Here is a 25,642-nt window from a genome sequence, read left to right as displayed (position 1 = left end):
GAGGCACAGGATGGAGTGGCTGACCTTCACCCCAACAGCACCCCCTCTGAGTAATCAGTGAGGCGAAGGCTAAAACATCTGTCGTGCACCTGTTTGCAGCTCAAGCTGACCAGACACCCCGAACATGACTGGGGCTGGGCTCCACATTCACATGCAAGACCCTCGAAACTGTACTGAACACCATCCTCCAGAACTTTTCCAGCTTCGGGCAGGACCAAAACAAGTGAACATGGTTCTCCGGGCTCCTCCCATATTGTTCACGACATCCTCCACCCCCCTCAAACAGCCGATTCATCGTTGGTTTTGTGAGGTATGGTCTGTACTATCTTCAGCTGTATCAGCCCCAACCTCGCACGTGAAGTAGAGTCATTCACCCTCCGCAGCTCCACAGTTCCTCTTCCAACACCAACCCCAGCTCTTCTTCCGAATTTGCCTTAACCCCCTTCACGGGCACCGTATCCTCCTCCAGGATCCTCCCATATATTGACGAGACAATACCCCACACCAACCCCCCCCCCCCCCCCCAAAAAAAACCTTTCCAATACTGCCATAAGATAACTCCATTTTACTTGATCAAATGCCTTCTTTGCGTCCAGTGCACCACGACCTCAGTCTCCCTTCCCTCCGTCGGAGAGAGGACCACATTCAGCAACTTCCTCACATTCAAGAACAACTGCCTTCCCTTCATGGACCCAGTCTGATCCTCCCCAATCGCCTTTGGGAGACACCCCGCTAACCTCAACGCCAACACCGTTGCCAATATTTTGGCATCTACATTCAACAGCCATATGGGTCTGGATGACCAACATTCCGCCGGTTCCTTATCTTTCGTTAGCAGCAACGAGATGGAAGCCTGCCCCATTGTTTGCGGCAAGACATCCCTGCCTATCGCATCCTCAAACATTCCCACCATCAGCTTGTCTTTGAATTTCTTATAAGATTCAGCCAGGAAACCATCGGGCCCGCCTCCTTCCAAAAGATGGAACCTCCAACAAACTCGCTCAGTGCACCCCTCCCTCGGAACGTCAGCCAAGTCTCTGGAGCAGGATTCAAATTCACCCTATTATGAATTTTCTTTTCATGTACGGAATGATCTGTCTGAGCTGCATGCAGAACAATACTTTTCACTATACCGCACATGTGACAATAAACAAATCCATCCATCCACAACCCTCCGACTCAGACCAAAGTAAGCCATGACTACCACAGTACAATAGTTGGTTGCAAAAACAAAAGATGGAGATACATTAAAAGGGACTCTTACCCTTGAATGGGAGCACAGAAACATCCACAAGGATGGTTGAATCCTCTCACAAAGTGAGGTTTAGAGGGACAGTCAGGGTGTTCCACGTGAGTAGCTGTGACGAAAACAGGATAATGCAGTCACTTCAAACAACAATAGTGCACAATACTCAAATAATGTGGGAACAAGGTTTAATGGAGAGCTTACAATCTGATTTCATTGTTTAATTATAGAGGCTCATGCAACAATCACATTGAATTTGTGAAATGGTGTGGCTCAAACAACAAACTTACACTGAGTGAATTTAATATGGAATTAAAAGGCAGGTTTTCACTTCTCCACATTCAATTTCTGTGTGCATTTTCATTACAGCAGACCATCTGTGTGGGTGCGCGTCTATGCGAGTGTGTTCACGCGCGAGTGAGTGTATGAGAGAGAGTGCCTGCATGTGCATACGCATGCATGTGTGTGTGTGCTCACTAGTTACCATTTGAAGATATAATTCCACCTTCATATTGTTTGATTAAAATTACATCCACAAAATCCCTTGGAGAGATTAGGCCCTTAGCTGCCGATGGTGTAACAGTCCTGCAGACAGATACAGCCTAGAGGGAACAAAAGTACAAACATTAACACAAGCTCAGCATTTCATTCATCATTGATTTCTGCTTTGCAACTGTAGAAAGTGAAAATAACAAAAGTTTTTTGCAGATTTCCAGGTGAATTCTCAAACAGCGTTCCATGCTTCTTGAAACATTTGCCTTTATCTGCCATTACTTTTGTCTAGGACAGTATGATACGAATTATTGTCATTTTCAAAGAGGATTGTAGCAGACTTCAGGAGGACACAGACTAATCAAATGAGCAATCACATAGCAGATGAGATTTAATGCAGATAAGTATGAAGTGATGCATTTAGAAGGAAGATTGAGGAGAAGTAATATAAACTAAGGGAGTGGGCAGGAGCACAGGCCTGGGGTCTATGCATACAAAATCTTTGGAGATGGAAGGTCAAGTTGATGAGGCAGTTTTTTAAAAAAGCAAATGGGGATCCTTTGCTTCATAAATCCTGGCAGAGCACAAAAGCAAAGAATTCTGTTCAACATTTATAAATCACAAGTCCTTAGCTGGAGAATTCAGGGCACTACACTTGAGGAAGGATGTTGTGACCTTGGAGAGGATGCAGAGGGTATTTATTAGAATGGCACCAGAGATGAAAGACTTCAGTTCTGTCGAGAGACAAGAGGCAAGTTGCTTTCCTCAGAGCAGAAAAGGTTAAGGGGAGATGTACCCCAAGATTATGAAGGGCTTTGATGGAGGAATAAGACAAAATCTTTTGCACTGGCAGAACAGCCAGTTGCCAGAGTACAAAGGTAATCGGCAAAAGAACTGGAAGTGAGTAGAGAAGACAAAAAATGTAACAGCAAGATACAATGGTGAAGGATTTGCTTGAAAGGGTGTTCAAAACAGATTCAATGATAATTCTCAGAATTAAGAGTGAGAAATTATAGTGCAGGGATACAGGGAAAGGGTGTGGAGGGGGATTAACTGAATCGTGCCTTCAAAGATGGACTAAATGTTTTCCACCTGTGCTGCAGAATGAAGGAGGCTGGCAGGACCATGGGGCTGAATTTTTCTGGTCTCACAAAAGATGGGCTTGGAGGCAGGACCGAGAACTAAATTGAAGAAAGTTACGTCAGGGATCCCACCTCCAAACAATTTGCCTGAGGTGGGGTCAGACTTGCACCAAATGCCCACCTGGCAACGGCAGATTATTAATTATCAATAATCATTATTGGGGCAGCAGGGTAGCATGGTGGTTAGCATAAATGCTTCACAGCTCCAGGGTCCCAGGTTCGATTCCCGGCTGGGTCACTGTCTGTGTGGAGTCTGCACGTCCTCCCCCTGTGTGCGTGGGTTTCCTCCGGGTGCTCCGGTTTCCTCCCACAGTCCAAAGATGTGCGGGTTAGGTGGATTGGCCATGCTAAATTGCCCGTAGTGTCCTAATGAAAGTAAGGTTAAGGGGGGTGTTGTTGGGTTACGGGTATAGGGTGGATACGTGGGTTTGAGTAGGGTGATCATGGCTCAGCACAACATTGAGGGCCGAAGGGCCTGTTCTGTGCTGTACTGTTCTATGTTCTATTATCGACTTGGGGGCAAGTTGGAGATTGTCACTGAATATATGGCAACTCAGCCTACAGATGGACGGAAAAAAAACGTGGCAAAAAAATAGAAATCGGCAACAGCAGCCAGAGGAAGGAATGATGTAGCGGTATTGTAACTGCACAAGTAACCCAGAGACCCAGTGTCATGCTCTTACCACCGCGGCTCAAATCCTACCACGGAAGGTGGTGAAATTTGAATTCAAAGTCTAATGAAACCATTATCGATTGCTTGGTTCACTAACGTCATTTAGTGAGGGAAATCTGGCCTACACCCGACTCCAGATCCACAGCAGTGGGGTTGACACTTAACTGCCCTCTGAAATGTCCACTCAGTTCAAGGGCAATTAGGGATGGGCATTAATCTCATGACTGAATAAAAATAAAGTGAAGCAGTGGCCTCACAAGGAGAGGCACGCCTCAGAATAAAACTGTTAATGATTTGAAATATGCAATCGTAGTGTAGGAATGTATCATCTTAACATTTAAAGAAAATGTAGATATTAGTCAATTTGGATATTGTACGTGCCAGAATAAATGAGATAGAGAACTGTTTTAAAACCATTGCCACAATGAAGTCTGCACACTATATTCATGCCTTTTAATATGCTAGTAAATATCTCTCGCGGACACATTATGGGCATTACAAATGTTTTTTAAAAAGTACCTATGCTCGTCATTCAATGGTCTAAATAAAAACAGAGGGAAAATCATTTCGAAAACAAATTCTTCTTGCAAAAGAAAATGATAGCCACCAAACTTACATCATCGATGACTGCAATCAGCTCAAATACTCTAACGTTTTTGTCCCACTTGACTCTTACTCCATCGGGCACAGGTTTTAGACACTCCCAGACATCCTTTGGGGCAGCTTTAATTATCCCTTCACCTTTGTACCTAAATCAAAGGCACAAGAAAAAAGGGGAAGTATCAAAACAGTAATTAATTCTACTAATAACTGGCAAGTGTTGCAACCGTCTTGCTAAACTGTTAACTGTTGCAGATGGAACTTTGCTGTAGTTGAGGAAAAGGCACATCTTTGGTACAGAGCACAGGTACCTACATACTCTTGCAAATCATATTAAGGTGCAATCCACCTTAATTCCTAAAGTCAACCTGGAAGGTTGGATTTTTGTTGCCGGGGAACAGGTGAAAATTGGACTCGTGGGGGGTAAACCCAGAATGACTGCGTAGGCTGCTGGGTGCAGAGGTGGGCTGGGAGGACTGTCCATCTCGGTGCAGCAGCGCCGTGTGGAAGTCTTTTTAAAACATAAAACAGCACTGCAGCCCGTACCTCCTCACAACTCCCCCAAACACATTCCTCATTTTGCGTCAATGCTAACCCCTGCCACACATCATGCATCATGCTCCCGCCCACCCAACATGGCCCCTTACACCAACCTATACCCCTCTACCCTTCCCCAAGATGTTTCATACCTTTCATGTCAACATATGGCCTTCGATCTTCCCTATAGCCCTTTATAACCCATGTGCAAATTTAGTGCCAACTGATGCCAACCCATGTCATTCACCTCCTGCATCCGCCACACACCTCCCTTGGGAGGGGTTTGGTGTGTCACTTTTAAATTCAAGTCAAATACTGTACACTTCTCAAAATTCTCTCTTTTGAATTCAAACCAGCATATAAACAGCAATCTAAATTTTCATTATGCCCTGAACACTCAATTCTGATCATATGCCGTGTTGATGTACCAGAGGCTTGAGAATCCTGGACCGGATCAAAATAAATGTAAGAAAATAAAAACGGGGCGAGATGTAAAACAGAGTACTGATTCACTTTCACCCATTTTATTTCTCTGGCAAAGCCTGGGAATGAAATCCTTATTTCTGGGATCAGCTCCAGGCCTACATCATGCTGCGGGGGCCATAAAGCCAGAGGGACTCCCACCGCAGAGCCTAAAGGCCACACTTGCCAAATTGCACGGTGTTGGGCTCGGGCTGGTTTAGCTCACTCGGCTAACTCGCTGGCTTTTAAAGCAGACCAACCAGGCCAGCAGCACGGTTCGATTCCCGCACCAGCCTCCCCGGACAGGCGCCGGACGACTAGGGGCTTTTCACAGTAACTTCATTGAAGCCTACTCGTGACAATAAGCGATTTTCATTTCATTTCATTAATTGTGCAACTGGGATTTTACCAGCAAATCATGCAACAGGGCAAGCAGGAAATCACGTGCCCCACTGTTATATCGGGGCACAAAATTTAAAAAAGGGGCCCAGACAGTTAATCATTTATTATTCCAGGAGTTTGGACCTAGTCATGGCTGCCAGGAAACAAGAGCACTGGTCCCAAGTTTCAGTAAAGCCTCATTGGACAAACTACTGCAAGCCGTGGAGTACAGGAAGGACTTCCTACTTCCAAGGATTCCCACCTATCTCACCACACCTGCATGGGAGGAGGCCACTAAGGTGGTCAATGCCAATTCCATTCAGAAAACCACCCAACAGTGCAGGAAAAGAATGAATGACATAATCTGCACCACCAGGGTAAGTGAACCCTCTATTCTCCATACTCACCTCCTGAATGGGAGCTGGGACATGGGCCTCAATGGCACCCATTTGCCCATGCATAGAATTCCTTCTCAAAGTGCTAGCGTTACATTACTTAGACTACATAGTCCCTCATAAAAACAAATATTTCATTCAAGTGCTTAATATTTTATAAAAACAAGCATTGGAATTCATAGCCCCACTTCAAAAAGTATATGATTTGTAGCTGTCAATCAAACTACATAATGGTAGGCACCCTACTGTGATAATGAAAGGTTATCCAGGAATGATAACTCTCATGCTTATGTCAACAGAGTGAAATAACAAACTTATTTTCAAACACCTTACAAATTTTAACAAAGCATTAAACTAATTGCCTCCAGTTCCTGCATGAGGTTAGCTACAGACCATTTTTACTTCTTTTACTTGTAGGAACTATGACTGAATAAAAATGTGCTACGTTACAGCTAAACGCTACTGCTGTTTTCAATGGTGACAAACATGACGGCAATCTTAAGGAACCAACTTCCCATGTCCTGCAAATTCTTCAATTAAAAATCCACAATTATTGTGTCTATAATCCCTTTATGGTGTCACGCCCCCCATCCCAAGTTCATAACCTCTCAAACCAATGCCCTCCCCCAGTTCTGCATTCCTCTTACTTGAGCTCTTCAACTTACCATTGGCCTCTATACCGACAGCCACCAAGGTTTCATACTCTGGGATACTCTCCTTAAATTCCTCTGCATCTCCTCATTCTCCATAAATTCCACTGCTCTGACCAATCTTTGGGTTATTCCACTTAATACATCCTGCTTTGACTCAATGTCCATTTACATGAATTATGTCTTTGTGAAGTGCCCCGGGTGTTTTTCTATGTTAAATGTGCTGTACAACTGTTGTCACAATGTCTATAGGTGTGACCAATCTGACAGCTGCCGGTCATATTCACGGCAGGTTTCTGCTCGAGCTTTATTTTGTTTCAAACTTACCCCCCTGTATGCAGCCAGTGTGAGTGAACACATGAAAATATGCAATCAGAGCAACTCTAACCAAGCATCCGATTTTTATCATACACTGAGCAATACAGATCCTGCTTACCCCTCGAGATGCAGATAAGAATTTCAATCCATTCTCCCAGCTGTACTTTTTAAAAAAATATATTTTTATTAAGGTATTTGAAATTTTTTATAAAAATAACAATTACATCAACATGGTATAATAAATATTTCCCCCCCATCCCAATCTTCATATACCCCAACCATAAAACAACAATCTGGCCCTCTTTCTCCCCCCCCCCCCCCCCCCCCCCCCCCCCCCCCCCCCCCCTGGAATACTGCATCTGCTGACATTTTAATTTTCCCCAAGAAAGTCGACGAACGGCTGCCACGTCCGGGTTAACACGACCACTGACCCTCTTAAGGCAAACTTTATTTTCTCGAGACTGAGAAACCCAGCCATGTCACTAACCCAGGTCTCTACACTCAGGAGCTTCGAGTCCCTCGACATTAACAAGATCTGACTCCGGGCTACCAGGGAGGCAAAGGACAAGACGTCAGCCTCTTTCGTCCCCTGAACTCCCGGCTCTTCCGACACTCCAAAGATCGCTACTTCTGGACTCGGCCCCACCCATGTTGTTAGAACCATGGACATTGTCTTCGCAAAACCCTGAAAAACCCTCTAAGCTTCGGGCATGCCCAAAACATGTGGACATGATTTGCTGAGCCTCCCGCGCACCTCATACACCTATCTTCTACCCCAAAAAACCTGCTCATCCTAGCCACTGTCATGTGTGCCTGGTGGACTACCTTAAATTGTATCAGGCTGAGCCTGGCACATGATGAGGTGGTATTAACCCTGCTTAGGGCATCCGCCCATAGACCCGCCTCTATCTCTACTCCTAGCTCATCCTCCCACTTGCCCTTATGCTCCTCCACTGGAGTTTCCTCCGCCTCCAAAAGCGCCTGATAAATATCTGAAACCTTCCCCGCTCCCACCCCGGTACTGGAGACTACTCTATCCTGTATCCCCCGTGGCGGCAGCAGCGGAAAGGCAGGCACCTGTTTTCTTAGGAAGTCTTGCAGATGATACTAAGATTGGTGGAGTTGCAGATAGCGAGGAGGACTGTCAGAGAATACAACAAAATATAGATAGATTGGAGAGTTGGGCAGAGAAATGGCAGATGGAGTTCAATCCAGGCAAATGCGAGGTGATGCATTTTGGAAGATCAAATTCAAGAGCGGACTATATGGTCAATGGAAGGGTCTTGGGGAAAATTGATGTGCAGAGAGATCTGGGAGTTCAGGTCCATTGTACCCTGAAGGTGGCAACGCAGGTTGATAGAGTGGTCAAGAAGGCATACAGCATGCTTGCCTTCATCAGACGGGGTATTGAGTACAAGAGTTGGCAGGTCATGTTACAGTTGTATAGGACTTTGGTTCGGCCACATTTGGAATACTACGTGCAGTTCTGGTCGCCACATGACCAGAAGGATGTGGATGCCTTGGAGAGGGTGCAGAGGAGGTTCACCAGGATGTTGCCTGGTATGGAGGGTGCTAGCTATGAAGAAAGGTTGAGTAGATTAGGATTGTTTTCGTTGGAAAGACGGAGGTTGAGGGGGGACCTGATTGAGGTCTACAAAATTATGAGAGGTATGGACAGGGTGGACAGCAACAGGCTTTTCCCAAGAGTGGGGGTGTCAGTTACAAGGGGGCACGATTTCAAGGTGAGAGGGGGAAAGTTTAAGGGAGATGTGCGTGGAAAGGTTTTTACGCAGAGGGTGGTGGGCTTCTACATGGGTGCCTGGAACGCTTTACCAGCGGAGGTGGTAGAGGCGGGCACGATAGCATCATTTAAGAAGCATCTAGACAGGTATATAAATGGGCGGGAACAGAGGGAAGTATAGGCAACAGGTTTAGATAAAGGATCTGGATCGGCGCAGGCTGGGAGGGCCGAAGGGCCTGTTCCTGTGCTGTAATTTTCTTTGTTCTTGTCTCGCATCTGCAAATACCTAAATCTGTTCCCTGCTGGCAATTCAAATGTATCCTCCAAGGCTTTCAAGCTGGGAAAGTTCCCATCTATAAATAGATCCCCCATCCTTCTAATTCCTGCGCTTTGCCAACTCCAGAACCCACCATCTAGCCTAACTGGTGCAAACCGATGATTATTATAAATCGGGGTCCAAACTGATGCTCCCTCCACTCTCGTGTATCTCCTCCATTTCCCCCAGATTCTTAGAGTCGCCGCAACCACTGGACTTGTGGATTATCGGGCCGGCGATAACTGAGGAGGTGCCGTTATCAGTGCGCCCAAACTGGTGTCTTTGCATGACACCGCCTCCGTCCGCTCCCATGCCGACCCTTCCCCAACTACCCACTTCCTAATCATGTCTACATTAGCCGCCCAGTAGTAACTGCAGAAGTTCGGCAGTGCCAACGCACCTTCCCCCCTGACGCTCCAGCAACACTTGCTTCACTCACGGGGTTTTACCCACCCACACAAAGCCAGAAATAATCTTATTCGTCCGCTTGAAAAAGGCCTTTGGGATGAAGATGCGGAGGCACTGAAAGACCAACAGAAATCTGGGGAGGTTCATCATATTCACGATCTGTACCCTCCCCACCAGTGATAGCGGGAGCATGTCCCATCTCTTAAAGTCCCCTTCCATTTGTTCTACCAACCGGGATAGGTTTAACTTGTGCAGTGTCTCCCATTCCCGGGCCACCTGGATTCCCAGATATCGAAAGCTTTTCCCTACCATTCTAAGCGGCAGCTCTCCCAGTCTCTTCTTTTGTCCTCTTGCCTGGATCGCGAACATCTTGCTTTTCCCCATATTCAATTTATACCGTGAAAAATTGCCAAATTCCCCAGGATTCGCATTACTTCCCCCATCCCCTCCAACGGGTCTGAAATATACAAGAGCAAGTCACCTGCGTAAAGTGAGACCCGATGTGCTCCCCCCCCCCCCCCCCCCCCCACACACCAGCCCTTTCCAGTTCCTAGAGGCTCTTAACACCATGGCGAATGGCTCTCTTGCTTCATTAAATGTTCTCACCAGCAGTGGGCTCAATATCTCTGAAAATGTCTTATAGAATTCCACCAGGTAGACGTCAGGCCCCAGGGCCTTGCCCAACTCCATGCCCTCCAGCTCCTTGATTATTTCCTCAATCGGGGCTCCCAGCCCTTCCACCAGATCCTCATCTACCCTCGGGAGCCTCAACTGATGCAAAAACTGCCTCATCCCCTCCACCCCAGCCAGGGGTTCCGACTCAATTTACTATAAAAGTCCTTAAACACCTTGTTCACCCCCCGCTGGGTCCAGGACAGCATTCCTGCCTCTACTCTTTACTTTACCTATCTCCCTGGCCACCTCACTTTTCCTGAGCTGGTGTGCCAACATTCTGCTTGCCTTTTCCCCGTACTCATAAAATCGCCCCCCTTGCCTTCCTCAACTGTTCCACCGCTTTCCCATTGGTCAACAGCCCAAACTCCGCCGCTCCCTCAGTAGCCCACATATCTCCTGTCCACCTGGAGTATCTCCTCCACTAATCTACTCCTCTCAGCCCGTTCCGCATTATCTCTGTGGGCCTGTATCGAGATTAATTCCCCTCTGACCACTGCCTTCAGAGCTTGCCAAACCGTCGCTGCGGAGACCTCCCCCGTATCATTTGTTTCCAGGTAGTTCTGGATGGACTTGTTAACCCGCCCAGCAGATCGCTTCGTCCGCTAGCAACACCACATCCAGTCTCCACAGCGGGCGTTGCCCTCTCTCCACACTAACCCGTAGATCCACCCAGTGCGGGGCATGATCCGATATTGCGATTGCCGAGTACACGGTAACCACCACCTCTGGTATCAGCGCCCTGCTCAGAACAAAAAAGTCGATGAGAGAGTATACCTTGTGGACATGAGAAGGAGGAAAACTCCTTCGGCCTTGGCCGTGCAAACCTCCATGGGTCTATTTCCCCCCCCCATCTGTTCCATAAACCCCTTCAATTCCTTTGCCGCAGCCGGTCTCCTCCCTGTCCTGGATTTGACCGGTCCAATTCCGGATCAATGACTGTGTTAAAGTTTCCTCCCATGATCAGGTATTGTGACTCTAAGTCTGGGATTGTACCTAAAACCCACCTCTAAACTCCACATCGTCCCAATTCGGAGCATATATGTTCACTAGTACCACCCATCCCTCCAGCTTCCCACTCACCATTATGTACCTAACCCCCTTGTCTGGCATGATTCTCCCTGTCTCGAATGCCACTCGTTTGTTGATCAAGATCGCTACCCCACTGGTCTTTGAGTCCAAGCCTGAGTGGAGTATTTGGCTGACCCACCCCTTTCTCAATCTCATCTGGTCTGTAACCTTTAGGTGTGTCTCTTGTAGCATTGTCACGTCCGCCTTCAGCCCCCTCAAATGAGCAAACACACGAGCCTTCTTGACCGACCCATTCAGCTCTCTGACATTCCACGTAATCAGGTAATCAGCCTGGTCGGGGGGTGGGGGGCTTCCAGCACCCCCCCCTTTCCCGACTCCCCTGCCGACTAGCCACCACCCTTTATAGGCCAGCCTCAAGCTCGCACCCTTCGCCTCCTCAAGGCCCCCCCACCCCTCGGGCAGTCGGCATTCGCTTTTTTTTTAAATAATTTTTATTGGAATTTTTTTACAGAAAATATAAAACATAACGACAATGAAATGCAACAAAATAACCCATAATAACTGTAACACCCCCCAGACTGTATCGACGCATGTATCACATCCCCCCACCCCCCCAACCCCAATGAACAACAAAAGAACTTAAAAATAAATTAAAATTAAATAAACAAACGCAGTCATCGTCGTTCCCCCCCGGGTTGCTGCTGCTACTGTCCCCGTGGCCTATCGTTGAGCCAGAAAGTCGAGGAAAGGTTGCCACTGCCTAAAGAACCCTTGTACCAACCCTCTCAGGGCTAATTTGACCTTCTCTAGCTTAATGAAACCCGCCATGTCATTGATTCAGGTCTCCACGCTTGGGGGCCTCGCATCCTTCCATTGTAGCAAGATCCTTCGCCAGGCTACTAGGGACGCAAAGGCCAGCACACCGGCCTCTTTCGCCTCCTGCACTCCCGGCTCCACCCCAACCCCAAACATCGCGAGTCCCCATCCTGGCTTGATCCTGGATCCCACCACCCTCGACACCATTCTCGCCATCCCCTTCCAGAACTCCTCCAGTGCCGGGCATGCCCAGAACATATGGGCATGGCTCGCTGGGCTCCCCGAGCGCCTGACACACCTGTCTTCACCCCCAAAGAACCTACTCATCCTCGTCCCAGTCATGTGGGCCCGGTGCAGCACCTTGAATTGGATGAGGCTAAGCCGCGCACATGAGGAGGAAGAATTAACCCTCTCCAGGGCATCAGCCCATGCCCCGTCTTCGATCTGCTCCCCCAGTTCTCCCTCCCACTTAGCTTTCAGCTCCTCTACTGACGCCTCCTCCGCCTCCTGCATAACCTTGTAGATATCAGATATCTTCCCCTCTCCGACCCAGACCCCCGAAAGCACCCTGTCACTCATCCCCCTCGCGGGAAGCGAAGGGAATCCCTCCACCTGCCGTCTAGCAAATGCCTTTACCTGCAGATACCTGAACATGTTTCCCGGGGGAGCCCAAATTTCTCCTCCAACTCCCCCAGGCTCGCAAACCTCCCATCAATAAACAGGTCCCTCAGCTGTCTGATGCCCGCTCTGTGCCAACCCTGAAATCCCCCAATGTTCCCCGGGACGAACCTGTGGTTCCCCCTTAACGGAGCCTCCATCGAGCCCCCCACTTCTCCCCTATGTCGCCTCCACTGCCCCCAAATCTTGAGGGTAGCCGCCACCACCGGACTCGTGGTATACCTCGTAGGAGGGAGCAGCCACGGCGCCGTCACCAGGGCCCCCAGGCTTGTATCTCCACAGGACGCCCTCTCCATCCGTTTCCATGCTGCCTCCTCCCCCTCCATTACCCACTTGCGCACCATCGACACATTGGCCGCCCAATAATACCCCGAGAGATTGGGTAACGCCAGCCCCCCCCCCCATCTCTACCCCGCTCCAAGACCCTCTTCACCCTCGGGGTCCCATGCGCCCAAACAAAGCTCATGATGCTGCTAGTCACCCTTCTAAAAAAGGCACTAGGGATAAAGATGGGCAAACACTGAAAAAGGAACAAGAACCTCGGGAGAACCGTCATTTTTACGGACTGCACTCTACCCGCCAACGATAGCGGCACCATGTCCCACCTTTTAAATTCCTCCTCCATCTGCTCCACCAGCCTGGTAAAATTAAGCTTATGGAGAGTCCCCCAACTCCTGGCCACCTGCACCCCCAGATATCTGAAACTCTTCACTGCCCTCTTAAATGAGAGTCTCCCAATTCCCTCCTCCTGATCACCCGGGTGTACTACAAATACCTCGCTCTTGCCTAAATTTAACTTATAGCCCGAGAAGCCCCCAAATTCCGCTAACAGCTCCATCACCCCCAGCATTCCCCCTTCTGGATCCGCCACATACAACAGCAGGTCGTCCGCATATAGCGATACACAATATTCCTCCCCGCCCCGCACCAGACCCCTCCATCTCCCTGCTCCTCAACGCCATAGCCAGAGGTTCAATCGCCAATGCAAAGAGCAAGGGGGACGGGGGCACCCCTGCCTGGTCCCACGGTAGAGCCTAAAGTACTCCGATCTCCTTCCATTAGTAACTACACTTGCCATCGGAGCCGCGTAGAGCAGCCTCACCCATTTGATGAATCCCTCTCCGAATCCGAACCGCTCCAGCACCTCCCACAGGTACCCCCACTCAACTCTATCAAACGCTTTTTCCGCATCCAGCGCCACCACTATCTCCGCCTCTTCCTCCACTGCCGGCATCATAATAACATTTAGCAGTCTCCGCACATTCGTGTTGAGCTGCCGTCCCTTGACAAATCCTGTCTGATCCTCGTGTATCACCCCTGGCACACAGTCCTCTATCCTGGTGGCCAGGATCTTCGCCAACAACTTAGCATCAACATTGAGGAGCGAGATAGGCCTGTATGATCCACACTGCAAGGGGTCCTTATCCCGCTTCAGGATCAGAGAGATCAGTGCCCGCGACATCGTCGGGGGCAAAGGCCCCCCTCCCATGCCTCATTGAAGGCTCGCACCAACAGGGGCCCCACCAGATCCGCATAGAATAGAATAGAACAGTACAGCACAGAACAGGCCCTTCGGCCCTCGATGTTGTGCCGAGCAATGATCACCCTACTCAAACCCACGTATCCACCCTATACCTGTAACCCAACAACTCCCCCCCCCCCCCCCCCCTTAACCTTACTATTAGGACACTACGGGCAATTTAGCATGGCCAATCCACCTAACCCGCACATCTTTGGACTGTGGGAGGAAACCGGAGCACCCGGAGGAAACCCACGCACACACGGGGAGGACGTGCAGACTCTACACAGACAGTGACCCAGCCGGGAATCAACCTGGGACCCTGGAGCTGTGAAGCATTTATGCTAACCACCATGCCACCCCTTCGAAATTATACGGCCCGAACAGGAATCGAACCCGCGACCTTGGCGTTATTAACACCACGCTCTAACCGACTGAGCTACCCGGCCTGACAAGCTACCAGCGAAAGCATACTTTTTATAAAATTCCACCGGGAACCCGTCCGGCCCCGGCGCCTTACCTGACTGCATTTTTCCAATCCCACTGACTAGCTCCTCCAACTCTATCGGCGCCCCCAGCCCCTCTCCCAGCCCCTCTCCCAGCTCCTCTTGAACCCTTGGGAATCATAGCTTGTTCATGAAGCTCTCCATTCCCCCCTCTCCCCATCGGAGGTTCCGACCGGTAGTTCCTCGTAGTAGTCCCTAAAGACCCCATTTACTTCTAGAACATAGAACGATACAGCGCAATACAGGCCCTTCGGCCCACAATGTTGCACCGACATGGGAAGTCAAAAACTAAAGGCCATCTAACCTACACTATGCCATTATCATCCATATGCTTATCCAATAAACTTTTAAATGCCCTCAATGTTGGCGAGTTCACTACTGTTGCAGGTAGGGCATTCTACGGCCTCACCACTCTTTGCGTAAAAAACCTACCTCTGACCTCTGTCCTATATCTATTACCCCTCAATTTATGGCTATGTCCCCTCGTGATAGCCACCTCCATCCGCGGGAAAAGGCTCTCACTGTCCACCCTATCTAACCCTCTGATCATTTTGTATGCCTCTATTAAGTCACCTCTTAACCTTCTTCTCTCTAACGAAAACAACCTCAAGTCCATCAGCCTTTCCTCATAAGATTTTCCCTCCATACCAGGCAACATCCTGGTAAATCTCCTCTGCACCTGTTCCAAAGCTTCCACGTCCTTCCTATAATGAGGCGACCAGAACTGTACGCAATACTCCAAATGCGGCCGTACCAGAGTTTTGTACAGCTGCAACATGACCTCATGGCTCCGGAACTCAATCCCTCTACCAATAAAGGCCAACACACCATAGGCCTTCTTCACAACCCTATCAACCTGGGTGGCAACTTTCAGGGATCTATGTACATGGACACCGAGATCCCTCTGCTCATCCACACTGCCAAGAATTTTACCATTAGCCAAATATTCCGCATTCCTGTTATTCTTTCCAAAGTGAATCACCTCACACTTCTCTACATTAAACTCCATTTGCCACCTCTCAGCCCAGCTCTGCAGCTTATCTATGTCCCTCTGTAACCGGCAACATCCTTCCACACTGTCTACAACTCCACCGACTTTAGTGTCGTCTGCAAATTTACTCACCCAACCTGCTGTGCCCTCCTCTAGGTCATTTATAAAAATGACAAACAGCAACGGCCCCAGAACAGATCCTTGTGGTACGCCACTCGTAACTGAACTCCATTCTGAACATTTGCCATCAACCACCACCCTCTGTCTTCTTTCAACTAGCCAATTTCTGATCCACATCTCTAAATCACCCTCAATCCCCAGCCTCCGTATTTCTGCAATAGCCGACCGTGGGGAACCTTATCAAACGCTTTACTGAAATCCATATACACCACATCAACTGCTCTACCCTCGTCTACCTGTTCAGTCACCTTCTCAAAGAACTCGATAAGGTTTGTGAGGCATGACCTACCTTCACAAAACCATGCTGACTATCCCTAATCATATTATTCCTATCTAGATGATTATAAATCGTATCTCTTATAATCCTCTCCAAGACTTTACCCACAACAAACGTGAGGCTCACTGGCCTATAGTTACCAGGGTTATCTCTACTCCCCTTCTTGAACAAAGGGACCACATTTGCTACCCTCCAGTCCTCTGGCACTATTCCTGTAGCCAATGATGACATAAAAATCAAAGCCAAAGGCTCAGCAATCTCTTCCCTGGCTTCCCAGAGAATCCTAGGATAAATCCCATCAGGGATTTCACCTTGTCCAGAATTGCCAACACTTCTTCCCTACGCACCTCAATGCCATTTGCGCTCCTCCACAACATTATCTTTTTCCTGAGTGAATACTGACGAAAAGTATTCATTTAGTATCTCGCTCATCTCCTCAGCCTCCACACACAACTTCCCACCACTGTCCTTGACTGGCCCTACTCTTACCCTAGTCATTCTTTTATTCCTGACATACCTATAGAAAGCTTTTGGGTTTTCCTTGATCCTACCTGCCAAAGACTTCTCATGTCCCCTCCTTGCTCGTCTTAGTTCTCTCTTTAGATCCTTCCTCGCTTCCTTGTAACTATCAAGCGCCCCAACTGAAACTTCACGCCTCATCTTCACATAGGCCTCCTTCTTCCTCTTAACAAGAGATTCCACTTCTTTGGTAAACCACGGTTCCTTTGCTCTACCCCTTCCTCCCTGCCTGACTGGTACGTACTTATCAAGAACACGCAATAGCTGTTCCTTGAACAAGCTCCACATATCCAGTGTGCCCAACCCTTGCAGCCTACTTCTTCAACCTACACATCCTAAGTCATGTCTAATGGCATCATAATTGCCCTTCCCCCAGCTATAACTCTTGCCCTGCGGGGTATACTTATCCCTTTCCATCACTAACGTAAAGGTCACCGAATTGTGGTCACTGTTTCCAAAGTGCTCACCTACCTCCAGATCTAACACCTGGCCTGGTTCATTACCCAAAACCAAATCCAATGTGGCCTCGCCTCTTGTTGGCCTGTCAACATATTGTGTCAGGAAACCCTCCTGCACACATTGTACAAAGAACGACCCATCTAATGTACTCGAACTATATCTTTTCCAGTCAATATTTGGAAAGTTAAAGTCTCCCATAACAACTACCCTGTTACTTTCGCTCTTTTCCAGAATCATCTTCGCCATCCTTTCCTCTACATCCCTAGAACTATTAGGTGGCCTATAGAAAACTCCCAACAGGGTGACCTCTCCTTTCCTGTTTCTAACCTCAGCCCATACTACCTCGGAAGAAGAGTCCCCATCTAGCATCCTTTCCGCCACCGTAATACTGTCCTTGACTAGCAGCGCCACACCTCCCCCTCTTTTGCCCCCTTCTCGGAGCTTACTAAAACACCTAAACCCCGGAACCTGCAACAACCATTCCTGTCCCTGCTCTATCCATGTCTCTGAAATGGCCACAACATCGAAGTTCCAGGTACCAATCCATGCTGCCAGTTCCCCTACCTTATTTCGTATACTCCTGGCATTGAAGTAGACACACTTCAAACCACCTACCTGAACACTGGCACCCTCCTGCGAAGTCAAATCTGTGCTCCTGACCTCTATACTCTCAATCTCCCGTACCCCAAAACTACAATCCAGGTTCCCATGCCCCTTCTGCACTACATTCCCACCCCTATCCGTCACTCCACCAATTTCCCTAGCCGCATCTCGCCTGCGGAGCTGATGCGCCAACATCCTGCTCGCCTTCTCCCCATACTCATATACCGCGCCCTGCGCCCTCCTCCACCGTGTCTCCGCCTTTCTGGTGGTCAACAAGTCAAATTTGGCCTGCAAACTACGCCGTTCCCCCAGCAACCCCTCCTCCGGTGCCTCCACGTATCTCCTGTCCACATCCAGGAGCTCCCCCACCAGTCTCTCCCTCTCCTTTCTCTCCCCTCCTTTCCCTATGGGCCCGGATGGAGATCAGCTCCCCCCGGATCACTGCTTTCAGAGCCTCCCAGACCATCCCCACCCGGACCTCCCCCGTGTCGTTGGTATCACGATACCACTCAATACTTCTCCGGACCCTCCTACACACCTCCTCATCAGCCAGCATCCCCACATCCAGGCGCCAGAGCGGGCGCTGATCCCGCACCTCCCCCATCTCCAGATCAACCCAGTGCGGAGCATGGTCTGAAATCCTGCACCTTCGGGATCAATCCCCTGCTCAGGATGAAAAAATCTATTCGGGAATAGACCCTATGGACATGGGAGAAAAAGGAATACTCCCGCGCTCTCGGCCTCCCAAACCTCCAGGGATCCACCCCTCCCATCTGGTCCATAAACCCCCTCAGCCCTTTGGCCGCCGCCGGTCTCCTACCTGTCCTTGAACTGGACCGGTCCAGTGGGGGATCCAGCACTGTGTTAAAGTCTCCCCCCATGATCAGGCCTCCTGCCTCCAGGTCCGGAATGCGGCCCAACAAGCGCCTCATGAAGCCGGCATCATCCCAATTCGGGGCATATACATTAACCAGCACTACCTTCTCTCCCTGCAGCCTACCCTTCACCATAATATATCTGCACTCCTTGTCCGACACCACCTCAGCCGCCTCGAACGCCACCCTCTTCCCCACCAGAATCGCCATCCCCCGGTTCTTCGCGTCCAATCCAGAGTGAAAAACCTGCCCCACCCACCCCTTCCTCAGACGAACCTGGTCCGCCACCTTCAAGTGGGTCTCCTGGAGCATAGCCACGTCCGCCTTCAGCCCTTTCAGATGAGAAAATACCCTAGTTCTCTTAGCCAGCCCATTCAGCCCCGTCACGTTCCAGGTAATCAGCCGGATCAGAGGGCAACCCGCCCCTCTCCTCCGCCGGCTAGCCATAGCTTATCGACTGCTCGCCCCAGGCCAGCTCGCCCCGCCTGACCCGTTCCCCATGGCGATAATGCCTCTCCTCTACCCCCCCGGCCCACACCAGCTCCTTCCTGGCCATTCCAGCAGCAACCCGGTATCCCCCCACCCCCCCAGGCTAGGACCCCTCCTAGCCACGACGCACCCTCCATGGTACTTCCGTGAGTCAGCTGACTTCGGCTGACCCGGCAGCTCCCGCCAAAACCTCCCGGCATGGGGTCATCCCCCTCTTGCCACACGTCCTTGGCACCGCTTCAGCGCGGGAAAGAAAACCAGTTGAGGCTACGCCCCCACCTCCAGCTCCGCCCCATAGCGCAGGAAACCAGAGGAAAGCCCGCGTTTTCACACTGCCACACCCCACCCTTCTGACGCAGCTCCCCAAAATCCAGTTTCACCCCAACCCCCAGCCACGTACAGAAGAGAACATATAAAGCACATACCCCCAACGTTTCCCACATACCCCACACCCAACAGACAAACCCACCCGGAAACAGAGCAAAAAGAAAACCAGCATAAAAAAAATACGTGTCAAAATTGAAGAACAGCAACAGCGAAAACAGCAACGGCCATAGTGTGTCCCCAGACCCTAGTTCGAGTCCAGCTTCTCTGCCTGTACAAAGGCCCACGCCTCCTCCGGGGACTCGAAGTAGTGGTGCCGGTCCTTATATGTCACCCACAGACACGCAGGCTGCAGCATTCCAAATCTGACCTGCTTGGCATGCAGCACGCCTTCGTCGGGTTGAACCCGGCCCGCCGCTTTGCCACCTCTGCACTCCAGTCCTGGTAGATTCGCACTACCGAATTCTCCCACTTGCTGCTCCTCTCTTTCTTGGCCCAGCACAGCACACACTCCCGGTCACTAAATCGATGGAACCGATTACTTCTTCCCCCGCTTTTCTTGGGGAGCTGCTGCAGCTTTTTCCTTTGCCCCACTCCGGGTGAGCACCATAAATTATGGGGAATGCTCCTCTACACAACTTCTAGACACCTTCTCCCACCGGGATTCGTCGAGACAGTGCCGTTTGTGGCCCTCAAATCTGCCCAAAAGTCCTTAAGTAGCTGGAGCTGCAGTGCGGCTTAGCTCCGCATAGCCGCAACCGGAAGTTTCCAAAGCCGATTTTCTGACCGCTCCACTCCTAGTCCAGGCCATCCACCGGTGGAGAATCTGAGAAGGAGTGTTCCCACACGGGGAAAAGTCCAAACAGCACCACTACGAGCCCTTGAAAGAGCCCCAAAGTCCGAAAATAGCGGGAGCCACTGAACGTGCGGCTTAGCTCCGCATCACCGCTACCAGAAGTCCGTCCCCGCTTCTTCAATGGCCTTGGTGAGATCTTTTCACAGTTCTTCCCTCTGCTGCTAGAATTCAGCTTTCATAAAGGCCCTCAAGTCAGCTTCAGGCCTCTAAGCTGGCCCTTCCCCCGCCTGCATGCTTGCAGAGGCTTTTGTCTGCTGCTGCTTCAGCCCAATCTTGCACTGTTTCTGAGGGTCTGATAACCAAGAAACATACTATTCCTGGGGGAAGTACTCCGCGAACATTCACCTATGCCTTTTCATCGAAATTCCAACCCGTGCCGCCCAAAAAAGAGCTCTTTTCTGTAACCTTGGGCAGGAGCTGCCTCTGTGTGATCACTCACACCATGGTGCACACCGGAAGTCCGGCAGTCGCCATTCCCGATCTCCCATTTGGCCCCTAGTAACAGTTCCTCCTCTGTCAGCAAAGCAGCTCCCCCCCACTTTCTCTCCCCCCCCCCCCCCCGAGCAACAACACTAGAAACCCAACCCCCCCACCTCCCAAGTTAAGCTCCAGCTTAACACCTGCTCACCCCCCACTGTGCTTCTGAGAGTCAGCTGACCCATGCTGACGTGATAGCACCCGCCCCTGGCACCAAGTAGTCTGTCTCCTCATTGTTCTCTCCCCTCTCCCCCCCCCCCCCCACACGGACAAACATTTTAAAGGCATCACATTCCCCTGTAAACAAACATCAGAATAAACAGCCACTTTAGAAAAATAATCACCCAAAAAGCAGAACCAACCCTAAAGCCCATCCCCCTCTCACCAGCTCCCTGCAAGACAAAGTTACCGTTAGCCATTCAAACAGCCCCTTATTACACATAGCACAACTTATATTTATACAACCCAGCACAACAAATCGCCGCCACAGTACTTCTCCAAGGCTTCAGTGTCTTTTAATTCACCTCCAGCCTCTTTTCTTTAATAAAAGTCCATACTTTGCCTGGTGTTTCAAAATAGAAATCCCGTTCCTCATGTGTGACCCACAGGCGGGCTGGGTACAGCATCCCAAACTTCACCACCCTTAAAGAGGGCCGTTTTTGACCGATTAAACCCAGGTCTCCTCTTAGCCAGATCTGCGCCCAGGTCCTGATAACGTGCAGCTCACAGTTCTCCCATTTGCTGCTCCGTTCCTTCTTGGCTCCATCACAGAACGGGTTCCTTGTCCAGGAAACGGTGAAAACGTACCACCATGGCCCTCGGCATCTCGTTTGCTCGGAGTTTCTTCGCAAGGGCTCTGTGCGTTCTATCCACTTCCAGGGGCAGAGGGAACGCCTCAGCCCCCATCAACTTCTCCAGCATGTCCGTCACATAAGTCCTCGCATCCGATCCCTCTCTTCCTTCAGGGGGGCCGACAGTTCTAAGATTCTGCCTCCTGGACCTGTTCTCCAGCTTCTCCTGCAGTCTTTTCTGGCATTCGTTCATCATCTAAACCTTGGTCTCCAGCCCGGTTATGTATTCCTCATGCTCAGACACCTTTTTCTCCACCTCCTGGATCGCTCTCCCGTGGGTCTCTTGATTCTGCACAACTTGATCAATCGAAGCTTTAAATCGAGTCCAGAGTATCCTTCTGTAGCTTGGCGAAGCAATCTTCAAAAAACTTCACCAGCTGCTCAGTCGACCACTGTGCCGTCTCCCCATGGCCCTTGCTCTCCGCCATACTTTCCCGCGTTACCAGCTCAGCTCGCGTTTTCCTTATTGGACTTTGTCTTCTCACACGGCCACTTCTGGTCCAATTCTCCATACACTGGAGGGGGATTTCTCCTCACGGTCTCACTCTTCACCGATTTATCCCATAAAATCCAGGAAAAAACAGGGGAAAAGGTCCAAAAGTCCGTCACAGGCAGGAGCTATCAAATGTGAGACCTACTCATCCATGGCTGCCACCGGAAGTCTCCCATCTATACTTCTAATCAGACAAGAACGTTAGGCCTTCTACGTTGGGTCGGAGGTAAACAATAATAACATTATTGAATAGGTGCGGTGTAAAAATACACAAAACACTGGTAAACGCTCGTGTGCAAATAGACTTACAAACGAGCTCAATAGAACAAATATTGTGATCAAAAGACAAGAGACCACTCAATCCCTCAAGCCCATGGCCCAAGTCAATTAGATCATGGTTGACCCATACTTCAACTCATTTTCCCACCTTTACTCCATTTGTTTTGATGCCCCAACACAAATCTGGCCCTCTCCATCTCAAATGCGCCAACTGACTCCTTGAGGAGCTAATACATATTTCCACTACCCTTTGTGAAAACGTTATTCCTGGCATCAGTACACAATTCTCACAATTTATGTTTCATTTGACCACTGAGAATAGAAATAAATTTGTTAAATACATTTAAAAATTAGTGGGACCCAAGTATGTAAACTCAATGGCATCAATTCTACAATTAAAAATTATTTATCACCAGGTGGGCAAAAAAAAAAACAGTGCAAGCTACCTCACCGTCTACTTCATCAGAACTGCCATCACAGAGGATTGCTCCTAAACATTCAATAAACGTACACTCATCATCTCCACACTCACAAGTTTCCAGAATATTCTGATGACGGCCTCCAGGAGACACAAACTTCATTCTACCAACAAATAAGAAAAACACATTTAAGCGATTAAACTTTATATTTTGTAGCCTCTAAACTTACAAAGTCACGCATTCACTTCAAGCATCTAAGAATGCGAATATTATGGCAGCAAATGATTCAGCATTACCATTGGCAGTGTTTAAGGGGCCCACATTAATGTCATCAATGTTTGATTCATTGCATAACACTTTTGAGAGAAGTTTTTGGACTCAGTTTTTAGGCATCATTTTGTGGTGGTTAAAAAATACAGTTAATCAATATTTAGATGTTTTTAAATGTTGTGGACTAGAGAAGGAAAAACAAGGTAATTATGACACTATTTCAGCACAGCCAGTTTAGTTTTGCAATTGAAGTGTGATGCAACCAAAATTCTGCGGGCAGGAACCTACTCCACAAAGCAGACTAAGACACCCTGAAGGATGCAATTTATATGCCATGTTTAGTAGCGATCCCAAGCAGACACTGCTTCATAACACTAAATATTGCAGTCCAAAAGAATTGTAAAAATACTAGTCCTGGAGGGGGGAGAAAAATCTCAGAAACAAAGATTTTATAGACATTCTGTGACCAACATGACAAGTGATTCCAAAGCGATTCAGTAAAATGCTAACAGAGGCGAGGAAAGATTAAGTTCCAGTTACTGCTGAATAGCTAAATAGGGAAGAGGTGAATTCCCTGTAACTCCCAAGATAAATCCCTGCATTGATGCTGTTCTCTTCACCATTGTCTTAACTGTTTATAGCTCCGGGAATTATGTTCAAAATTGCTGCAGTAAGACGGGCACGAGAACCAGGGGAACAGGCAGAACACAGCGACAATGTGTATTTGTACAGCAATTTTAACATAATAAAACATTCGAGGTGCTCCGTAGGACTATGATCCAACAAAAGTTGACACCAAAACATGCAAGGAAACATTGGAGAAAATGACCAGAGGTTTGACCAAAGAGATAGATTTTTAATTAGTGTCTTTAAGGAGGAAAGAGAAATAGAGAGGCAGAGATGCTCGAGGAAGCAACTTCCGAGCCTAGGGCTTCAGCAACGGAAAGTGTGACCCCCGACAGTGAAGCTATTAAGAATGGGGATCAGGCCAGAATTGTAGGAACGCTGAACCTCTTAAGAGGATGGTGGGATTACAAAGATAGGAACGGTGAAACTATGGCAAAATTAAAAAAACCAAGATGAGTTCTAGTTGCTCAACTGGAACTAAAATATAGCAGTGGAATAATTATGAGACTTGGCATTTGGATTTAGGATGCAGACAGCAAAATCTTTGGTAAGCTTAAGTGTAAATGCGTGGCAAGTGAAAGATGAGAATCAGGCCAGGAGTGTGTTGGAATAGTGATGTCTAGCGCTAACAAATGCATGAATGACTGTTTGGCAGAGGATGAGCAGAAGCACATTCTCTCCCATTACTCCCCCTCTCCATGCATTCCCTCTCCATCATCCCCCCTCCCTCTCCATTTCCTCCCCCAATCACCACTCCCCCCACCCTCCGCATTACCCACCCACCCTCCTCATTCCTGCCTCCCTCCCCCAGTCCTCCTCCCTCTCTCCCCTCCCAATTGCACCATCATTCCCCCAAATCCCAGTCCTCTCATTCCCCACCCCCTCTCATCTCCCCCTCATCCCCCCCCTTCCAAGTCATCCTCCCTCTCTCCCTTCCCAATCTGCCCCATCATTCCCCCAATCCCACCATCCTCTCATTCCCCCACCCCATTCCCCCATCCCCCCCAATCTCATTCCCCCACCCCCCCAATCTCCCCCTCTCATTCCCCCACACCCCATCTCCGCTCATCATCCCCTCTAATTCACCCCCCCCATATCTCCCCCTCTCATTCGCCCCCCCATATCTCGCCCTCTCATTCGCCCCCCCATATCACCCCCTCTCATTCGCCCCCCCATATCTCCCCCTCATTCTCCCCACACACATCTCCCTCTCATTCACCCCCCATACCTCCCCCCCATTCGCCCCCTCTCATTCACCCCCCCATACCTCCCCCTCTCATTCACCCCCCCCCATACCTCCCCCTCTCATTCACCCCCCCATACCTCCCCCTCATTCGCCCCCCATGTCTCCCCCTCTCATTCGCCCCCCCCATGTCTCCCCCTCTCATTCGCCCCCACATATCTCCTCCTCTCATTCGCCCCCCATACCTCCCCCTCATTCGCCCCCCCATATCTCCCCCTCTCATTCGCCCCCCCATATCTCCTCCTCTCATTCGCCCCCCCATATCTCCCCCTCATTCGCCTCCCCATACCTCCCCCTCTCATATCTCCTCCTCTCATTCGACCCCCCCCATACCTCCCCCTCATTAGCCACCCCCCCCCCCCTCTCATTCCCCTGAAACCCCCCTTCTCATGCCCCGGACCCACCCTCTCGTACCCCCACACCCCCTCGTCCCCCTAATACCTCATCACCCGTAACCCTTCCTCATTCCTACACATCGGCCCAATTTCTGTCTCCCCTCCCTCATATTCTCCCCAATTCCCCCACTCCCTCCCCATTCCCCCTCCCAACCACTTCATTCACCCTCCTTCATTCCCCACTCCCTCCATCATTCCCCATCACCACCCATTCCCATGCTCCCCCTCACTCAATCCAGCCCACCCCGTCCCAATCGGCCCTCTCTCATTCCCATGTCCCAACTTAAACCCCTTCCCTCATTTACCCTCCCACCCACCTCCTCCATCACCCCACACCATCCTCCCATCCCCATCCCTCCGTCACACCATCCCATTCCTCTCCCTCCCTCCCTGCCCCGCTCCCTCCCTCCCTCCCTGCCCCGCTCCCTCCC

At 49.7% G+C, this 25,642-nt stretch overlaps 1 protein-coding gene and 1 non-coding gene across 3 annotated transcripts in view; both read right to left on the bottom strand.

Moving 5' to 3' along the window:
• stard5 (StAR-related lipid transfer (START) domain containing 5) overlaps positions 1–25,642 on the bottom strand; it is a 34,472-nt gene that overhangs the window by 8,219 nt on the left and 611 nt on the right. Inside the window, exons 2-5 of one of the 2 annotated variants that reach the window (XM_038813371.1) lie at positions 22,790–22,839; positions 4,170–4,302; positions 1,731–1,848; positions 1,265–1,358 (exon numbers count right to left, since the gene is read on the bottom strand). In XM_038813371.1, coding sequence (XP_038669299.1) covers positions 1,265–1,358; positions 1,731–1,848; positions 4,170–4,302; positions 22,790–22,839 — 395 coding nt within the window. The remainder of the gene's footprint in view (positions 1–1,264; positions 1,359–1,730; positions 1,849–4,169; positions 4,303–22,789; positions 22,840–25,642) is intronic. The other variant, XM_038813372.1, reaches the window with a different exon arrangement.
• trnai-aau lies at positions 14,454–14,527 on the bottom strand. Its single transcript has one exon. It is a non-coding gene; the product is annotated as a tRNA-Ile (tRNA).

This window comes from Scyliorhinus canicula, chromosome 12, assembly GCF_902713615.1.
Source record: "Scyliorhinus canicula chromosome 12, sScyCan1.1, whole genome shotgun sequence".
In the NCBI taxonomy this organism is placed as follows: Eukaryota; Metazoa; Chordata; class Chondrichthyes; order Carcharhiniformes; family Scyliorhinidae; genus Scyliorhinus; species Scyliorhinus canicula.
This window is presented reverse-complemented; position numbering and strand designations above follow the sequence as displayed.